General features: G+C 43.1%; 1 protein-coding gene across 1 annotated transcript in view; it reads right to left on the bottom strand.

Annotated features, from left to right (window-relative positions):
- The window catches only part of slc30a6 (solute carrier family 30 member 6), a 29,609-nt gene extending 17,500 nt beyond the window's left edge, over positions 1-12,109 (bottom strand). Inside the window, exons 1-4 of the mRNA XM_012817099.3 lie at positions 11,697-12,109; positions 10,693-10,739; positions 9,391-9,477; positions 4,362-4,446 (exon numbers count right to left, since the gene is read on the bottom strand). Of these exons, the coding sequence (XP_012672553.1) occupies positions 4,362-4,446; positions 9,391-9,477; positions 10,693-10,739; positions 11,697-11,916 (439 nt within the window). The 5' untranslated portion in view covers positions 11,917-12,109. The remainder of the gene's footprint in view (positions 1-4,361; positions 4,447-9,390; positions 9,478-10,692; positions 10,740-11,696) is intronic.
- Positions 12,110-21,425: the final 9,316 nt, after the last annotated feature.

Raw genomic sequence — 21,425 nt, 5'->3', positions numbered from 1 at the left:
ACAAAACTTCAAACCCCCAAATCATTACTACACTATGAAGGAAGGTCCCCATCCCAAATATTCCAATGGGACACACAGATAAGCGTAAAAGATCATCAGAAGAGACCCTGCTCTGGTCCACTCAATACCACGCCCGGCGAGGGGGTGGTGGTACAGCAAACATGGATTTACGAGGAAAAAGTAATGTAATGAATAATTAAAGCATTTCCTGACATTCTGATGGCTGTGTGGTGCACACATGTGCTGCACAACAGCTCTATTTCGGGACAGAGGTATTTCTTCCAGACACTTCAGTTTAGCCTGCCTTCCATTTACATCTAACCACAAGCGCCTCAGTGGAGCCAAGAGGAGATGAGATGCAGAGAGTAGCGTAAGACAGGAGAGGAAAGGAGAGGAAAGGAGAGGAGAAGAGAGGAGTGGGGTGTTAAGGCCTGAAAACCAGACACTTGACCTCCTTTTGCTTGGCTTGTCTTCATCTTAGCTCTTGAGAATGCAATGGCTGCCTCAGAGCTGACAGTAATGTGAATGAAAAATACAAAGTGCACACACACACACACACACACACACACACACACACACACACACACACACACACACACACACACACACACACACACTCTCCTTATTGCCTATGGATGGGCCACAAGTGCCGAGCCCAGTCTTCAGATTGAGGCTTCGGCCTCTCTGGTGGAAACACACAAGGTGAGCATGTCAGCAGGCTGCCTCCCTGAGGGGCATGCTCCAGATGACTATGCAGACACTCTCATCCATGGAATTTGACGGAGAGTTTGGAAGACTAAAGAATTTGACCGTTAGTGTTCCCACCACAAATACTAGTGGGAAAATCTCCCCAGCAATGTTGATCATTCGCCATCATGTCTCCTCATAAAATGTTAGGACAAACACTTGTGACATTTGTGTGGATGTCCTAGATAACATGAAGTAACTGCTGCTTATTTACATCTAGACGAAAACAAAAACATTCAAGCTCAAAGTAAACAGAGTATAGTGAAGCAATGCCTAATACTCTTAGCAGATTTGGTTTGAAAAATCCGACCAAAAACAAAAGTATTGTTATTATATTAGTGTTCCAATATACTATACACTAACATTTTTCCTATAGAAGAAAAGTGGATAGTTTTATTTGTGTTTAAGTATGTGTGAATATCTGTTCGAGTTAAACACTAAACTGTAAGGGGGAGACGGCGAGATACTGAAGACACACTGGAACACGCAATGTTACAGAAAAAGGTAGGGGCAAACATCGCATTGCAACATTGTGACTGAATATTACAATTACACTAACGTTATAGTTATCTTTCAGGAAACTCCTGTTGCTCCATACAAAATTTGTACCTGCATAGGACACTGTAGACATAAAAAATGTGTTTCGTCCTTTTCCAAAAGCAATCGGTGGAAATTACAAAAATATGAGTTTCATAGGAAAACTGACCAAAGATACCAAAGTGGCAAAATGAGCACAAACTTGAGCGCAGTGTTTTTTGTGTCCTGTGCAATGGCTTGTGGGGATCGGATTTTGTATTGATCAGTCTGAAAGAATTGTTGACAAAAGAGGAATGTGCAGATCGGATGGAGGCGCGGACGTTTTCAACACCGCGCAACCCAATCCCATCTTCCGCTGCAGAATTTGATCCGGACAAGCTGATGGGCAGCAAACAGTGTCCTGTGGACTCATCTGTTTTACATCTTACAGGCTGTGGAGTGGTGCATTAGGTTCTGTTACACAAACACACACCCACACACCTTCAAAAAAGAAGGAAACAGAGATACACAACCCCGTGGCCACAGACAGCAGATGGAAACTAAGCAAGAGAAACCAAAGATTTCTTGGAATAAACAAACAGAATGCCTACAGACCTCTTAGTGTAAATATACACATACCAATGTGCACCCACATACACAAAGATAATTACACATTCACAACAGGCTATCTATGTTCGTAGACAGCAAATTGATGCATATACATGTATGCATAAGGGTATGTATGATCTACTGCGCATACATTATACATATCTGCAGGTTTAAAAATAGATCTGATATTTGATCATTAAGATGTATGCAGTGACGACATTCCTCCAAAGCCCTGGAAAGTGAGATAGAGAAGACAGAGGAAAGAGAATGAGCGCACAGAAGAGGAAGTGGGCTTTGTGCAGAGTCGCTGAGTCGGAAACCTCCCTTGACAGCGAGCTTGGAGCGTGTGCTGGGATGCTTTTCCCCCCTTCCCTTCCCTCCTCCTCCTCCTCCTCCTCTTTCCTGCTAATGATCATCGCTAACGTCAAAGAGCCCTTCCAGTGAACTTTACGGTTCAGCACAAGGTCAACTGCCTTTGTTTCTAACTCCACACATGAATAAAAAAAAGCATTGTGTGCATTAAGGTAGTGGCTGTAACCTATGTGGGCATTGTGCTCATTGTTTTAAGGCTTTTCTTACTCTATGGTGCCTGAAGGTTTTCTTCAGTGGGTTAACTCACAGTGAACCACTGTCAAGCAGTTTTGAGGATATCAAAGGGAAAGACGCAAACACGCATAGCTTAATAACTGAGTGGATGGTTGAAGAGGTTGTTGTTGTCGTCTCTCTTCCTGGGGGGTATTCCAAGTACGTGGTTGAGTGACAAACCTGGGTGAGTGAACATAGAGTAAGTGGTAACCCTCCTAAAAGAAGAGCACTGTGGCTTTGTTTTGCTAAGAAAATCAAGCTGTAGGGCTCTTCTATTAGGAGGTTTACCACTTAACTTACCCAGGTTTGTCACTAAAGCACAAACTTGGAATACCCCCCTGCTTTACATGTGGGCTTCGAGATATGGTCTCTACTGGCAAATTAAATGATACATACCTGCCACCTAAGCCCTAAGTCCACACCATCCTAAAAATGTCTTTGTCTGGGGTTTTCGTTTTTTGTTGGTTAGTTTGTTGACGTGCCTGCAGCAGGCGGCATGTTGTATTCGGCGCTGTTTTGCTGTTGTCGGGGGTGGATGGGAGTGTGTTTGTATGTGTGTGTGTGTGTGTGTGTGTGTGTGTGTGTGTGTGTGTGTGTGTGGTTGATCACCGCAGGCATTTGCAGCCCAACTAAATGAGGCAGAAGGCCAATGTGCAGCGCAGCACATCAGGCCCTTTTATGCACTGACTGGAAAACTTCCAGAGATGTGGAAGAGATCTAATTTACCCCGGCCGCCACCCAGACGCACTAATAACAACGCGCCATTGAAAACACTGAGCTCACCAGCTACAAGAAATCACTACAGCCCTGCTACACCACATATTTCAATAAGACCGTTTCAACAGTCCCATCCTCAAAGATCACCAACAATGTTGCAAAGACAAAGGATTGATGCCTTCACCATGAGCGAGAAAATTCAGGGTTAGACCAAAGTAAGTTTCAAGCTGCTCAGATAGCCATAAAATACTGCTTCATCAGACATGCCAGATCTACGACACAGCATACTTCCATCAGCTCACAGGCCTACAGCCTTGTGAATCAACCCTCAAACTGTAGTGTGCAACCATCTCTGAAACACTGACCGTCACAACAGAAATAGAACATTGAGCACTATCACTATCATTCCGCACTATCATACTACAGCCAGTGAGTTCTGGTCTAGGAGAATAAGACTGAGCCACGAGAGGTCTGCTGACTTCAGCTACAGGAGGCTGCGGCTAGCAGCAGCTATAGCCTCCTCCTGACTGGAAAGCAGGAAAGACAATCTCTCCCCCGCCGGCTTAAATATTAGTACTGATTCATTTCTGTGTGGATAAACACCATATGGGAAGTGTACCAACAGTTTCCTGTCCCGGCCGGGGATCTTTTTGTCCTGCACCTGCGACGCTGGGCTCAGTGGCGCTGTTTATCTGCACTGGGTATCGACGTCAGGATCGCATGTCACCTCTCTGCAGCTCGATACGCCACCAGTGTCTCCTTCCTGGCCACAATGCCACATAGCAGGGGGCTGGTGTGCAGTCCGTCGCTGCAGTTTCTGCTGTGCTGACTACATTTCCAAGGATGGGCGCTGAAGCTTTAGTCTTTTTGATTTTCTCTGTGCATGGTTTGTTGTTAAACTCTCTCAATACTTGTGCTATGCAGTGCAATCCTTGTATGTGTGCGTGCGTGCGTGCGTGCGTGCGTGCGTGCGTGTGCGTGTAGCATGCCCAGAGGATGGTCACTCAGGCCAAAATGTAAGCCATTTAAATCTTTTTGGCGAATTTCAATTGTGTCCTGTGTCTACAGTGAATTAGTACTCCCAACTCCCAACATATCTCTCTCAACACTTGTTGGTTGGCCTCTCTATAGAGAATCATACACACCACCTGTTTTCCGTTGGACCCTCCAGCATTTTGTCTACTTACCCATACTGTTGGTAGAGCTGCACCACATCAGTAGACACCCAGTGCAGAACACATTTAGCACACCAAATAGCAGGATCCTCCAGGACTGAAAGAGACATGACAACACAAATATACTATTAAACCCTCACTCAAAAGAAAACACAAAAATCTACAAAGAAACATTTAACAACTGCCAAGTGATAAGACAGTTTGCTGCATTAACAGTATACATGTGAAGAGGACTGTTCACCATCAGTGCTACTATCTACCGTCCATGAAAAAAGACGGAAACGTGAATTGTAAGGGAAATGTGAATTGCTCAAAAGGGACTGTAGTCCAAGCCCAAGATGATAGATGGATGGATACTTTATTAATCCCGAGGGAAATTTAGGTCATCCAGTAGCTTAAGGCTCCGTCACACCATGACGTTCTGGTCAACGTTCTCTGAACTTTCTAATCGTTCAATTTCGAGCGTTTTTCGGGGGCGATGTGGACACATCTGGCGTGTTACTAACGAAATAATTGCGTAGGACTGGCACATGACTAGCGTGGGACTGAAGCATGAGGAGTGTGTAACACCGACCAAGTGACGTGTCACTGGTCCGCGACAAACGTGTGCTGACGTGTCACTCCAGCGCGACAAACGATAAGTCAACCTTAGAAGAGCGTGTTAAGAGTGTAATTTACGTGTGAATAATGACAGAAAAGCGTTTTGCTGGCGTGTGGGTTTTATGGTCAAACGGGTATAAAACACTGGAAAATCATAGTGGATTCAGTTGATCTGAACAGTGAACATCATGCCGCCAAGACCACGAAAAGGTGTGAGGGGGGCTTCTGCTACTAGCGCTGCTGCAAGTAAGAAGATGATAAATGCTGCTGAAAGTAAGAAGAATACAAAGCCTCTTTCACTAGCAATGTCTTCGGACGAAGATTTACTGTTATTATTACTGTGATTTACGAAATAACGGCCGTTATTCCTGGGGTTTTATGTTATTAAAATAAATTATTTAAATTTGACACTGAATTTGTGTTTCTCAATGTTTATTATTAGAAAACATCAACACATCCACACACATTGTCCATGTCACAAGAGTCTTCATATCATATCCATCTGCCATGGAACAGCACCAGCTATAACAGTGCTCAGCTATGTTCAAGTTCAGTAGGCTACATCTACTTCTGCTCAAGCAAGCATATACCCTCCACTCCGTTTTTCGCTAGATTATGCAATGACCTTGCATGACATGATAGCATTGAATATGTAGATGTATAGTGCACAGAATAACGTTTGCAATGATGTAAGTTGCGTTTGTTGATCACGTATGGTTAATAACATATTAATTGTTGAAGGGACATGATAAAATCAAGATCTTGCCTTGGTGAAAAAACTTTCACCGATATCTTCCTACGAGAGATGGGTTAGGTGCTCAAATTTCCCTGGATCAAAGAGGACGTTAGTAGGCATGTCCAAACTAAAAATCACGTCTCAGGATTGCTGCGCACATAAGTTATTTCGGGTGCATCAACTGTACTCAGTCTACCCTACCCAACGACTGACTATGATAGCCAAACGCGTGCAAAGTTAATAAAACGTTCCACAAAGGTTCTCCAGCGTTTAAATGAAACGTTGAAGAACGCTGATCTCCATGAGAACTTTTGTGCATGTTCAAAACTTTTTTTTTGGACCAGCGTTCTCCTCCGATCACCGACGATTACCGACGATTACAGCGTTCACCAGCTTTCACACAAAGCTCTTCTGGCGCAATTCCAGCGACCATGGACGATTACCAACGTTTCCTCTAACATCATAGAACGTTGACCAGAACGTCATGGTGTGACGGGGCCTTTATACACTTATACAACTCACAGACATACATACATCAATCACATACACATAGGGAGAACATGTTCACAAGGAGTGGGGAGTTTACAGATACAAGAATGGATCTGACCCTATGGTACTGATATTGATTGTGACAGTGTAGATGTAGATGCCCAAAGATGTGTTTGAGAGAACCACCTCTGATTACCAAGCATCTGAAAAGGGATAACCTGGCTTGACTACTTATCAATCCACCATAAACTGATGAAGTACATATTAGGCTTGGGGGGTATCTATTTTGACATGCAAAAAAGCTGAGGTGAGATAGAAATCATTGCAGTATTTATGACATTGTGTAGCCTACAATGCCTTGTGTCTAATATGCAATTATCCTTTCTAGACAAGTCTTGCTGGGTTTAAATACTTATGGCCCATAGAATGATAATAAAATAAGCACCCTTCTTCCATTGATTCAGCATACCTCGCTGGAGGACCCGATGACACTGCCGCAGCAGATCCCGACACACAGTGGGCTGAACGGAGATGATGTGTGGGTGGTGACTGGCAGCTGAATAAAATGATGTGGCTAATCAACTGCTTTTTTAGTTGGAGGAAGTCATCTCAAAATATCGTTATATGTGACAATAATTTCGTGACTCCATATCTAGTCATATTTAATTGATTAGCTAGGAGACCAATAGAGCAGAAATAACATAATTTGAGTGAAACTGCATTAGCCACCATGAACTGTAAATTCCAGAATCATCCAAAAGTTAACGGTGTCACCCGTGTAGAAGTTGAGTGCTAGGGAAAAGCGGCTATAACCCCTTTGTTGAAGAGTTCATCATTAATTTCAACACCACTCGTACACACAAAGTAGTCACCTCTTAAGGTGTATGGGAAACGTAGTTAACCAATCTACTACTAGTAGCGTGAATATAAACACATAAGAACATGGGCGTGATCACTGTGAATTTTATTAAGTATTAATATTGTGTGTGAGTGGTCACCACAAGCCAGTTATTTATGATGGCCAAGTTGGCTCCGTATTAGTTTAATAGAAAGGGGAGCGTCTGTATTTTTGACGGTAATAAAAGTTATACCTTCGGGATTTCTAAATACCCTGGAAAACTGTAATACCACCCAAGCCTAGTACATATATGCTACAATGACATTTAGAATAATAGTATTTGTTGCTTATCTTCCACTATGATGGCTGGAAGCTCAGATGATTATCTGACAGGATGCATGAGTGTTTTGTTTTTTTCCCTGCTGTTCCCTTTTTTGAGCATGAAACTGTACCCAAACAATCGCCCATTAATGGAAAGTCCTTCAGCCACTCAATTTGCTTTATTGGAAACTTGGCAACAAACGCAGCTATGTGCTGTTCTGAAACGGCTCCTGGCGCAACCGTATCCCCTAGGCCTCTGTCCCGACGTGTCAGCAGGACATTTTCTGCTGCTTGGCTGAGGGCTTTTATATGATCCGGGCGTAACACTAAACGACCTCCGTCCTGACTGCACTGCACCTGAAAGTCGAGAATAAAGGAGGCGAAGACGGCAATGGCGGGTGCAGGCGAACTCGTGCCGCAGCAGCAAGGGTAACTTCAGCTGTCGCCTTGCATTGACGTCTGTGGCCCACTGGCCGCTGCTGTGAAATCTACAATTACTGCGGTGCACTGTTATGACAAGGCCAGGGCGTCCACTGACAAAGCCCGGCTAGGGATGAGATATGGGGACTGAGGAGGCTTGTGTGGAGCCTGTGGCGGAGTCTGTGTGTGTATGTGTGTGTGTGTGTGTGTGTGCAAACAACAAGACAGCACCATAACCAACATCCACCCCCTCTCTGTTACGGAGACAGGAGTCAACACACTGCCCCCTAGCGTACGGATGATGTAATTGCAAGATTGTGAGGCAGTCTGAGGCAGTCATCTTGTAGCATTAGAAAGGGTTATTATGTTATACAAATGTACTTACACATCCAGTGAGCTGTTGCTTTCCCCAAACGTTTCTAAAGCACTTCATTGCATTATCAGGGCCAACTCTCACCAATCTGCTACACCACTACAGATTTTTCAAGCATAAACTGAGAAAAACGGATAGTGGTGGTGTCACTACTGAAAAAAATCTTACTTAACAGAATGTACAGGAAAAGGGGCTCTAGCTTTGCATCAGCTCTTTGGAGGCCTGGGTTACAGCTAAGGTCACATTCAGGTCTGTGTCATTACAAGAGTATTGATCTGATCACAATATTATATCATATTTCTTTCACTATGATCAATTGCTGTCAGGGACCATGGCAGGAATCATACAGTATAAACCTGTCACAACAGACCTTGTAGATCAGATCTTTAAGTCGGTGAGAGAATTACAAACACGACAGAGCCATTAATTCCCCTAATGATCTGAGCAAATATTAAAATAATAATTGTTTGTGTGTATTCTTAACTGTGTATCTTTATGACACTAATAGTTTATCCCGCCTGATGGATTTGCAGTTTTGAAAACGAGCATTAAAATGGGGAGATTTGTGATTTAGGGAAGTTTTCCCCCCAGAAACACATACACCCATACCAAGGCATACAGTTTTTTTTGTCACTGAAATTTGAGTCGACTGCTCTCCTTGAACTTGTGTTTGCTTGCTAATCCAATTTAGTTATGTTTGGTAAAGCAGGGATTCTAGTGTGGGGCAAAAGTGGATTATAATCCACCTTCCCATCACCCACTCTCTGCCTAGCTGAAGGACCACACGAGCACCCCCTTTTTTCTCCAATCTATCACCATCATTGCCATCTCAACTTCTTCCAGGTCAATACCATCAAGTACAGGCCAGATTAGAGGAAACCTTTGCCTGTTGGATGGCCGGATTGAGCCAGTCCGGTTAAAGTGATTTACCCCCAGGAATCAGAGGAGAACTCCAGGAACGCTTCTGTTGTGATGGATTAAAGGAGGCAGGTTTGTTTTGGTGAAGATTTATGCGCAGGATGAACAGCTTAATGCATAATGCAATAACAATCAATCACTGTTTTTGAAAAGCTAGCCACGAAAAACAAAAACAACACTTTCAGGTCAGGGTTGACATTGCCAAAGGATGCTTATTAATATGTAATTGTTTGTGTGTGTGTGTGTGGAAGGACTGTAAATGTGAGTGTGTCTGTGTGTCCCTGTGTGCATTTGTGCGTGTGTGTGTGTAGGTGGGGGCACAATCCAACACCACAGCAATACTCACCCGTCTGTCAGAGGTCACCAAACGGAACTCCTGTGACAATTTCCCAAAAATAGATCTGTGTGTTTTTCGGAACGGGTGGATAGTGCCCTGCAGTAAAGAAAACACACACACAGATTGCAACCTATACGGACAGGACTTCATATTTCAACTTCATAATGCGCCTTCAACTTAACTGTACACTGAATAAATAATTCATATTTAAATATACTTTTACAGATTACTAACAAAGAATCAACATCATTATCCAACCAGTGAAAACAAATGAATAGCCGATAACAAAGAACAGTGCTACCATCTACTGGCCATTTGACATCCACATTAAAACTGCATACAAGAGCCTCCAGAATTCCCTCCCAAATTGAACAAACCACCATAGCTTCACTTCTTTTTTCCACTTAACCCCAGTTTCTCTGTCTCTGTGTGGGTGTGGGGGTGTGTGTGTGTGTGTGTGTGTGTGTGTGTGTGTGTGTGTGTGTGTGTGTGTGTGTGTGTGTGTGTGTGTGTGTGTGTGTGTGTGTGTAATAAGGGATGGCTCACTGGTACCCATTCACAATAGTTTGTTTGATTTGGACCTTCAGAGTAAAGGTCATCTACAGTAGTTATCAACCCAACCAATTAACATTGCTGGTAGATTCTTTGTTATTATTATTACTGGGATCAGTATTTTTAAAAAAAAATTCCAATACATAAAAGTCTGTGTATACAGTTTGTCCAACAATCCTACTCTTGATGTTTCGGGCCTGGCAGAAACATGAATAACAACGTGTGAATAACCAATCTACACTGCATTTCATTACAGCTAGAAGGAAACAGGGAGCTCGTAGAGACACAACTATCATCTGTAGTTTAACATTTATTTTTGCACACAATTTTGGCAATACCACTGACAGAATGTAATGGTGCCGACACATATAAATCTACATTTTTTTTTAGTAGATAACAGACATACAAATCATTAAAATGAAATGCGACCTACAGATGCCTATTGCATTTGCCACCTTGTGTGAATATCTAGGGTATTCCTGTTTGTGTGTGCTTGCTTGATTTGATAAGATTGTAATCATTGGCCTTGGCCTTGTCATTGTTACTTGGTCTTGAGCCCTTCCTGTAACGGTCTTGAACATTATTAGACAGAATGGCAAGAGATGATGGCTGAGTTTGGCTTATAAGCTTTATCAATTCCGGTCAAGGGAAAACCAAGCTGGGAAATATCTCTCTAATATATTAATAGATGTTCCCACTTTGTGAGTAAGATCAAATCTTCCATGGTACAAACTGGTGACTTCCATGGTACAAACTTACCAGAATATATGTGTCATTCTCTTGCTTCTTCCTGTGCATGGGGATGTCTGTAAACATAAATGAAACAGTCAGAATAACCCCTCTAAAATGTGCACACACAACAAATGACATATACTTTACGTCTTCATTACATCTATTCATTTGTTCATCCTACTCAAGAATGTGTGACGTCTGATAATACAACAGTTGTGCTACATAATGATGAAAGTTAGAATATAGAGCAAATGCTAAGATTTGCTGGTATGGCTAATATGGGTTGCTAGCCCAGGTGTTTTTCCCACCCAGTCTCAAAGGTAACGTTAGGACATCTTATGCAATTTGAGCAAAAGTGCCAACCTGTGCTACAGTTTAAAATGTATTGCAAATGTTCTGCTGAATTAAAGCAGTACATTTGCTACCAACGATGCGTTTGTCTTTCAGTTAATGTGGCATTTAAGACTGACAGCTCAAGCTTGCTAGCAAGCTATGTTGACGATACCAACATATCTAGCGAGCTACACTGGGGATGCCAATATAAACAGACCCCCGGTGTCTAGTAGGGTTGTGTCTATGTGTCATAACCTAATACAAACATTTCCTGTTAACTTTGTTGACGTTGCATGCTTTGGACAAAAGTCTTGCTTAACGTTCCAGGGTCATCTGAGGCCAGGGCCTAGCAGTTCATCACATACCAGTTCGCTACCTTACTGCTAAGAACAACATAATCAAACATAGAGCTAACTCATCGCATACAGAACTTGTTTGCTAATAGCAGAGTTCTTTATTCAACTTTGTATTCTGCTTGGTCATAGTCTGTCTTTTCTTTTTGGATATTTTAGTAACGTCATCAGCTTTATACACCAGTAAACATGACTTTTTGGGCAAACTAGCGATCTGCTATTTAGTAAATTAAACGTTTTAAAGCGCTAGTTAGCATAGCTAGCTTACGTCCACTACAATAATAGTTTGCTAGCCAGCTAACGTTAACCGGGTTTGCCTGCATCATCAGCCCTAACATTAGCTACCTGAATCCTTGATGTTAATTACATCGACTGCCACCATGTCAGGTTTATCCAACGGTCCAATTTTCCTCTCTGTCACTCCCGACGGAACGACATCAGGTTTTGGGCCAAGTTTTCGAGGATAAAAGTCAGAAACATTGTGATATGACAGTCCTCCTGCAGACGTGGAAGTACTGTCCATCGCCATTTTGGACCACTGGAAGACGTTGCTAGTGAACGTCATTTGGGTTGCGCATGTGCAAAAGTGAATCAGGCTGCGGTCAGACAGTCAGTTCTATCGACTTTTCCTAACCATTTTTCCTTGACCTCGAGGGAAAACGTCATGGGGTCAAGGAAATATGTGAAGTAGAGTTAATAAGGATTAAGGAAAAGACAACTGTCGTCCTAAGGGAATCCGACTGCACTTACACTAGGCTAGTAATTATGTGAGGGCGGATGTTATTGACGTGGTTCACGTTGATCGTTGTTGATTGGGTTATTGTTGCTGCCGCAAGGAATTGTGGGGCGACACTATCTCCTCTCCTTTTGTAAAGGGTGATCCTGTGTACTCTATTAAAGATAGGAAAGGAAGCACTGTAGCACCTTCCTAAGCATTATCATGGCTGCCTCTTAGATACTTCCAGGACATTTGACTCAGTTGGGAACCGATCAACATGACCCACGTGGACCAATCATGTTGTAAATGACTTTTTATAACAAATACAGCCATGCAGCCAGAAAAAAACAACTGACAGGTAGAGTTAAAGTGCTGCATGGACAAAAAAAAAACAGTTGCATATGCTCTCAAAGCCTGCATCAATGCAAACTGGCTGTTGGAGGGTTTTATAACCCACCTCCACTCCTTACTAATTGGTTTGGGATGGCACTTAATGTGGCGGACCCTCAACATGAACACGCAAATGGAGTGGTAGCCTAGTGGTTAGGGAGAGCATGCAGGGGTTAGTTAGGAAAAGGCCCCCTGTTGTGATCACGTTACCTTGACATATGGTTTTGGGACTTTTTATTTTCTGTCTTGCCCTTTCTTGACAGCCAAGGCACTTTAGGGACCAACTGCCTGATTTGAACGTGTTCCAGACCTGACAGAGTGGGCAACAGGTATGTGGGCCCAACACACACACATGTGGGCACAGTACACACACATGTGGGCACAACACACTAGCAGTCTTATATGTGGGCACAACACGCACACATGTGGGCACAACACACTAACAGTCTTATATGTGGGCACAACAAACTAGGTAGTGGTGGGCAAATATCAGAATTACCTCTGCAATGTCATGAACAATTCTGTGGACTGTTGATCGTGGGACATCACGCTTATCTTCTAGGGCTTCCCCACCTCCGAAAGAGAGGTGAACAGCAGTATTGATATTCAGCTGACAATATGGCTCTCTGGTGTCACCCTGCATAAATCCAATCTATTTTCAGATGTGAATATGTATCATACATCATATTTTAAAACATTTTATGTTGTTATAGCTGTTTTGGTCACATTTTTATTTGGGTAACTGATGTCTTACTGCTTTCAGGCAGAATAATATAAAAACTGCTTTTCTGTCCTTAAGCTCCTACAACAGCATAATATTTCATCCTAGGGAGAAAAACGACTTGAGCTACTGGTAATTTAGCCGCCAATTTATGTATTGTATCTAGCGCCTCCTGCTGCACAATTAAAGCAATTGCTGTTTTTGACTATTCAATTTACTTTGGCAGCTCATTACTGCTTTTCAGAAACACATAATATTAAAACTGCTTTTCTGTCCATAGGCTCTAATAGCAGCATAATGTTTGCTCCAAAGAATAAAATCTATCAAGTTAAAGCTACTGCGAATTTAGCTGCTTATTTATGTATTGTACACACTGAGTTCCTGCTGTACAATTAAAGCAATTACTGTTTTTGTCAGCAGTGCAGTCTTTCTCCTGCACCTCCTTGTCTCATTGTTAGTTTTCACAACCGAAAGGGAAGACATGTTTCACACAATAATGAAAATGACTCTTTTCTGTAAATACCAAGAAGGCTCAACCCCTGACAACAACTCTGATGTAAAAGCTTGTAGAATGTTTTGGTCATATAACTGTGTAGTAAACTACATGAAAGTTCTCATACTATACTGCACATATTATAGTACATATTAAACATAATATACTGTAAACTAGGGTGGAAAGTAGTGAGCACAGTGGCTATTTCTCAAAGTCAAGGATGCTTCCTTGGTAGGACAGGTCCTTCAGAGGTTAGGCAAGACTCCTTTCTAGCATTGGGAGCACAAATAATGGAACAGCGCAGGTGTTCTTCATTGAAAAGCTCCCGCCTTCAAATCCCACTTAAAAGGCTCTGGTACACGCGCATAGGATTGTGGGTGCTTTAAGACCTCAGAGGATACTCCGACGGCATCCTTGAAAATTCTCGGAACAAAGGACTTGGTCCTTCGTAGAATTCAAAGGATCCTAGACAAAGGTAGTTAGCTTGCTAACAGGCTAACATTACTGTACATAGTTGGCTGGCAGACGCCTGGCAAATCACCTCAGATGTATTTGTTGGTTACAATAACAGGGTTATCAGATAATAGTGTTTATTTCTCAGTAACTTTCAAAAAAATCTGAGCAACAAAAGCCCAACAAATTCCATTTCTATAGAAACACAGCTGTCTACGTAGTTTGGTGCACCAACTTTGTTTAATTTCTCCAACTAGCATTACTTTTTGTCAGGTTTTAATGGCACACACGACACACGTGAATATATGTAGGCGACACAGGACACACACACACACGCCTGAGGTCGCGGTGAATTTATTCTCTGCCTTTTCCCATCCTGGAACGTCCCTCCTCCAGGACCCCCCAGGAGCAGTGGGCAGCTTGTAAGCGCCCGGGGACCAAGTGAAGTGAACTGTCTAGCTTTGGTCAGGGATAGACATGTGTTCTGTTCTTCTTGCATGTTTTTCTGTTGGGGTTCTTAGTGGAGGAAACCCCTTGTGAACATGCAAACTCCACACAGAAGGCCCGGGCACTGAGCACTGACGGTCTGGGGAGGACCAGCCCCCCAGAGCCAACAGCGCCCCATGCGGGAATCGAACCCATGACCTTCTTGCTGTGAGGCGGCAGTGCAAGCAACTGAGCCACCGTGCCACGGAATTACACCATTACGCAAACACAACCAGCACACAAGTATAAATGCTCACACTTGTGTAGGCTACATACAGCCATATATTAGCCTTGAATCAGCCAGAAGTAATAAACCTCCTTATAGAAGAGCCCTATGCCTTAATCTCCTAGAAAATCAAAGCCATACGTAGGTTTACCACTTACTCTGAGTAACTAACTTACACGATTGCATTTAAACTGTAGGTCTTGATGCCCAGTTCTGATATGATTACCCATATCCGATACCCGTGTTTACAGTTGCTTAACACTTAAAACAACCCGCATGCATACAAGAGGGTTTGGTGACCGAAAACAAACAGCCGGCACTGCAATGGACACAAATTAAATAATAATACAAGCTATCGTTTTCCGAAGCATCTCCAGAGGTCCACAAAATATTGGTCCTATTTGAACTCCGAGAAAGAAAAAGGAGAGCCCTTATTGCATGTGAAAGTATCATTAAAATGCCGAAAAGTATAAGATTTTCAATGACATGCGAATCCCATAGACAGGATTATCTGATCTATCTGTTTAAATGACAGTTGCACTGGCAGATATCCAATTAATATCATATTTATTTCTACATATAGGGCCGGCCCAGATGGCGTTGAAGCCCTAGGCAAGATTTTACTATGTCGCTGATACAATGGTCAATGCTCAAATTAAACCCATCCACAATTACAGCTTTTTGCAGTCATTTTCACATTTGTGTCAATATCATGTCCACTTTTCACAAAGTGTGCTTTACAAACACATCCCTGAGCATTTCAGTTAATGCACTAAATCCACCAAAACACTTCATACTTCACAATAAAAAAGTGACTCATAACTAACGCATAACACATAACGCATAACACATTCATAACAAACTCATAATGCAGCCACAACTATAGCTAATGCTCTCACCAAGCAAGACTACTGTGCCATTCGAAATGCAACAAACTAAAAAACAACAACTTGAAGCTTGAAAAATGCTTTATATGTTGCTGTATCCTCTGGAACTGGGGACACCCCTTTATACTACATTTTGTAGTAGGACATCTTGTAGTACCAAATAAATACATCTTAAATGCTTAAATATGCTTGTTGAAAGCTCTATGCTACCATTTCTATGGTATACTAGTACAATAAAAAGTACACTCTTCATTCCCAGTACAGTATGTTAAACAATAACATGAGACTACCACTAGAAGTGTACTGCAGCACAAATGCTGACCCATGGTGTCCTCTGTATTTGGCGTAAAAAATGTTTTAACCTCACATTTACTGCAATACTCCACCCTTGCCATGAATCTTTAGAAAAACAATCGTATTCACCCTTATAATCCCCCAAACCCCACAAATATTTCAAGCCAAGCAACTATCATGACACAAGAACAAACTTTTTGGCCTGTCACAATACTGAAGACACCACTATACTGTAGTGTGGTAAATTAGCTGTACTCATGGATAGCCCCTGACTTGCATATACAGCAGTAATAGTGGAAAAATCTCTTCAGCAACAACTACATCTATAATTTGCCTGTATACATGCACACTTCAATGCAAATATGACCACTTACGTGGTAACAAGGCTCCAAACTAAAAAAAACAGAATACAAATTCAGAATAATCTATTTTTTTCAAGCGTATAGTTTCAAGCATATAGTTTCAAAAAACTGAACAGAGTGTCTTTGTCTACAAGCTTTGCTGTAGTGGTAGACCTACTGAGAATTTCGGAAGAAGTAGTAATTTAATGCATTTTGTATCAAAGCAATGCAAAAGTATTTACAGTTTGGTCACATATGAATGAGAATGAGGATCTGAGAATAACCAATTCCATGTGCTTTTTTCCTGTTTACATGTTCATAATGCATATCCGATCTGTGCCACATGTGAGCAAAAAATAAATACAAAAATCGAAATTTGGTCACTTTAACTGGTCAGTGTAAACTCGGCCTAACAACGTTCTTGGAATACTCCCCTGGGCAGATACATTTTTAATCAGCAAATCTACACAGAGTTATAACTTGTACGAGTTATAAGGAAGAGAGAGAGACAGTTTTCAGCAGACTTGACTTATTCCTGAGGTTGTAAAATGCGTGTGTTTAGTTCTGCGAGCACTCCTGAACCGTTGTTGTGTTTTTAATAACTATCAGTCATGTTAGTGAAACCCATTTGAGTAAACTCGTTTTCTACTTGATAGCCTACTCTTGACAGTTCTAATCATTGACTGTTGAGCTTGGTCCGTGTGATCAACCAATATTAGGCGTTGTGATAATCTGCTGATTTAAAATATCCTGTTCCGTCAAAGGCGAGCAGAATTAAACTCCAAATTGCAAATACCATTGATCTGTCCACGAACTTGAAGATGTAGGCCAAGCGTCAAGAACAGAGGTTGCAAAAATATTTTCTCCAAACGTTCGAACGAGAAAATCTGCCTCGCGCAGTTCTTTGAAAGGACTTTGATCGAGTGTTTCTCATGAAGGAAGTTTACTCAAGATCTCATTTCATTTCTTTACTTGTCCATAAGTGAAACAATATGCTAAGAAATATATGACCTGAACGTCTTTTTGTAAATCGTTTGTACTTTCTTCCCAATATAATTATGGTATCCCCCGCATTTGAAATAGCCTGAGAAGGCTTTTGTAGATCTTACCACGAAGTTCTAGTCACTCCATAGATCCAAATAGTAAACTTCAAGATTCGGACCCGCAGTTCAACATTGGATCCTCCGTGTTAATGGCTATGATGACGACGTAAACCCTTAGACAGGTAGGCTAGTCCTGAGTCGATAAAAAACAACACTAACATTAGCTTCTGTTCTGTTGGCTTGATCATCTGGAGATATGCAATACATGTTTAAACTGTATCTATCTTTATATCTACTGTATAAAAAACCTTTTATTGTCCTTATGTAAGCGTGACCTCCTGACCCCACAAAAGTACACAGATGTCTGTGGCGTTCGTCGCCTAGACGAATAACAGGACTCAATAGTCACTGCGTTTCAACAATGAATGGCTGTTTATTCAGAACATGTGTAGCATCTCTTAAGTGCAATCAAAATGGTGACGGCGCGTACATGCGGTTTATATATTGAACGCAACAATATCACGCATGACATCACATGACATCTCCCCCCTTTTTTCAAGTATGCATTACATAAACATAAACATAAACCCTCTTTGTTTTAGTCTCCTGTTAATTGTTACTATTTAAGCAAAAATCTCTTTAACACAGCCAACAAGATTTTTTTTTCTTTTTCTTTTCTCTGAACATCTCTAACTAAGGGTGTGGGTAGACTACCACGATGCCTTGAGATGGGACAGGGTTTATTCTGCCCTCTATGCCCTTCATCTCACTAGCTCACATACCTTGGGTTTGGCTTTACAGTCCTACCAAACCTGGTGACAACTTGACCCGAGGACTTAGGGGTACTGGGGGGTTCACTGGGAATGCACTGGGTGTCGCCAAAGTCCGGTTCCGCTGGCCCCTCTAGGTCTTGTTGCTGAGGAGAATCCGTCTTCGGAGTTAAGGACGGCTCTCGACTCACCAGCTGGATGTGGCGCCGGTTTCTCCTTGGAGTGTTGCCTTGCTCTGTCTCCATAGTGAAGGAGCGTGGTGTAGCCTCCTGGCGCTTCACAGTCGCGGTGGTTGTCCAGGCCTTTTCTCCATCAATCTTCAGCCTCACTTTATCACCGATGCTAAGTGACGGAAGAGGTTTGGTGGAGTACCTGCGGTTGTAGTACCTTTCATAGCACTTCTTTGCTTTTGCATCATTTCTTTTGATGGTTTCCAGGTCAGGCCACACTGGCCGCAGGTTCTCTTTCAGGACTGGAAGTGTTGTGCGGATCTCACGTCCCATCAACAGCCTGGCAGGGCTCTCTCTTGTTGGTTCTGTTGGAGTTGAACGGTAACTCAAAAGTGCCAGGTGGGGGTCATCCTGTTTCAAGATCCATTTTGCCGTCTTTACAGCACGTTCGGCCATGCCGTTGGATTGTGGAAAATGAGGACTTGAAGTCACATGTTGGAAATCATACTCTGCTGCAAAGCATCTGAACTGTTCAGCTGTGAATTGTGGTCCGTTATCGGTCATTAACTCTTCTGGTGTTCCGTAACGTACGAAGATGCTTTTCAGTTTTTGTATGACTGTTTCTGAGTTTGTCTTTGGCAGTTCCAAGATCTCGAGCCATCTTGAAAAGTAGTCAATTACAATTAAGTACTGACGACCCTTATGCTCACACAAGTCAGCAGCTAGCTTCTGCCAAGGTAGGTCTGGCAGTGGTGTCGTGAGCAGCGGTTCTTTGTTCTGGCTTGGTCTGTGGATACAGCAGTGTTTACATGACAACACAAGCTGTTTCACGTCACTGGCTATGCCTGGCCACCACACAGCACCTCTGTAACGTTCTCTGCACTTGGTAAGGCCTAGATGGCCCTGGTGTATCTTCTGGAGCACTTCGTCTCTCATGCTTTCAGGGATCACAATCTGTTTACCACGGCGCAGCAGTCCATTGGCTTCACTAAGTGAGCCACGCTCTTTGAAGTAGGCACTTGCCTGTAACGCTACACTCTTAAGATGTTCCGGCCACCCTTTGTGGATGTACCTGAGGACACACTGGAGCTCGCCATCTGTCCTGGTCTTGTCTTTTATCTGATTGATGACAGGCTTTCTCACCCTAAGGTCATCCTCAACTGAGTCGACGTATGCTCGCACCTCTGCTTCCAGGTCACCTGGTGGAGTGTTCGCCACAGGTTGCCTGGACAGGGCATCTGCTACTACCAGTTGTTTTCCAGGAACATATTCGGAAACTGGATTAAACTTCATTAACCTGATGAGCAGGCGCTGACAACGTAAAGGTGTGGTGTCAAGGTCTTTTGAATTGATTAGGGTTACTAAAGGCTTGTGGTCTGTAAGCAACTTGTATTTCTCGAGACCGCACAGGTACTGATAGAAACGTTCTGATGCCCACACTCCTGCGAGGCACTCCTTTTCGATCTGAGCGTACCTCTTTTCAGCGTCAGTCAGGGTGCGTGAACAGAAGGCCACTGGCTTCAGTCTTCCATCATGGCTCTGCATGAGGACTCCACCGAGCCCATAGCTGCTGGCATCAGCACTGACGACCGTTGGCTTTGCTGGGTCAAAGAACTCTAGGACCGGAGCTGACGAGATTAACTGCTTCACTTCTGTGAATGCTTGTTTTTGTTGCGGTCCCCAGCACCAGTCACGCTCAGACTTGAGCAGCTCGTTGAGCGGTTGGAGCACGGTGGACAGGTTCGACAGATATCGTCCGATGTAGTTCACCATCCCCAGCAGCCGTCTCAACTCACTGATGTTTTGGGGCGGATCCATTGCCACAATGGCCTTGACCCTCTCTGGGCTTGGTGCAATGCCGTCTTTGGTCACCACTTGCCCTAGGAAGTCCAATTCTGGCTTGTTGAACCGACATTTCTCCTTATTTAACCTTAGACCTGAGGCCTGTATGGTCTCCATGACCCGCTTGAGTCTCTGGTCGTGAATTTCTTGTGTTTCACCAAACACCAAAATGTCGTCCATGTAGACAACTGTCCCGTCGTGCCCCTGCAGTAGCTCAGACATCTTTCGTTGGAAGATTTCGGGCGCTGACGTGATGCCAAAGGGTAACCTTTTGAAGCAGTATCTGCCCAGCGGTGTGATGAAGGTGGTCAGACGTGCACTGTCTTCTTTTAGAGGGATTTGCCAAAATCCACTCTCGGCATCCAGGCTGGAGAACACTGTACTCTTGGCTAACTTGGGAAGTATATCGTCCAACGTAGGTAAGATGAACTTCTCTCGTTTCACATTCTCATTAAGTCTTTTTAAGTCCACACAGATTCTTATTTTTCCATTCTTTTTAATCACTGGCACCATAGGAGCACACCATTCAGTTGGTTCGGTTATTTTCTCTATTATGCCCATTGACTCCATTCTTTTCAGTTCCTCCTCTACTTTGGAGAGTAAGGGAATAGGAACCCGTCTTGGTACGGCTACACTGTACGGCTCTGCATCATCTTTTAAGGTGATTTTCACCGGATCCCCTTTGAGTGTGCCCAGACCACTGAATGAGCTGACTTCATCCAAGCGCTTAATTAAGCCTAGCTTAGTAGCCACAGTTCGGCTAAGGAGGTTTTCTCCACTGGTTTTCACAACCACTACACGGAAACAGCAGTTTCGTAGCTGTCCATTGACATGGGCTTTAATTTTGGCTAAAAACTGCCCCCTTGTGGCCACAACGCCGCCTGGACTTTGCAGTGTGTTTTTCACCTCTACGAGTTTGGGCTTTTCCTTTAATGTTTCATATGTGGTTTCAGACATCACTGATGCATCCGCACCGGAGTCAATCTTGAACGAGACTGGTGTGTGTGCTACAGTCAGAGTAGTGCGCCACGGTGGCACATCCTCAGCTAACAATGAATGCATCATGCTTTGCTCCTGTTGCACTGAACCTAAGAACATGCATTCTTCCACATTAGCCTCAGTTATTTCATGTACAGATGCTTTTGAGTGGCACACGGCAGCGTAGTGTCCTACTTTGTTACACTTTAGACACTTTTTCCCTTTTGCAGGACATTCTTCGCCATCGTCATGATTACGGCCA

This window comes from Clupea harengus, chromosome 13 (genome assembly GCF_900700415.2).
Source record: "Clupea harengus chromosome 13, Ch_v2.0.2, whole genome shotgun sequence".
NCBI classification, from domain to species: domain Eukaryota; kingdom Metazoa; phylum Chordata; class Actinopteri; order Clupeiformes; family Clupeidae; genus Clupea; species Clupea harengus.
The sequence above is the reverse complement of the archived record's forward strand: the minus strand, read 5'-3'. Positions and strand labels throughout refer to the sequence as shown.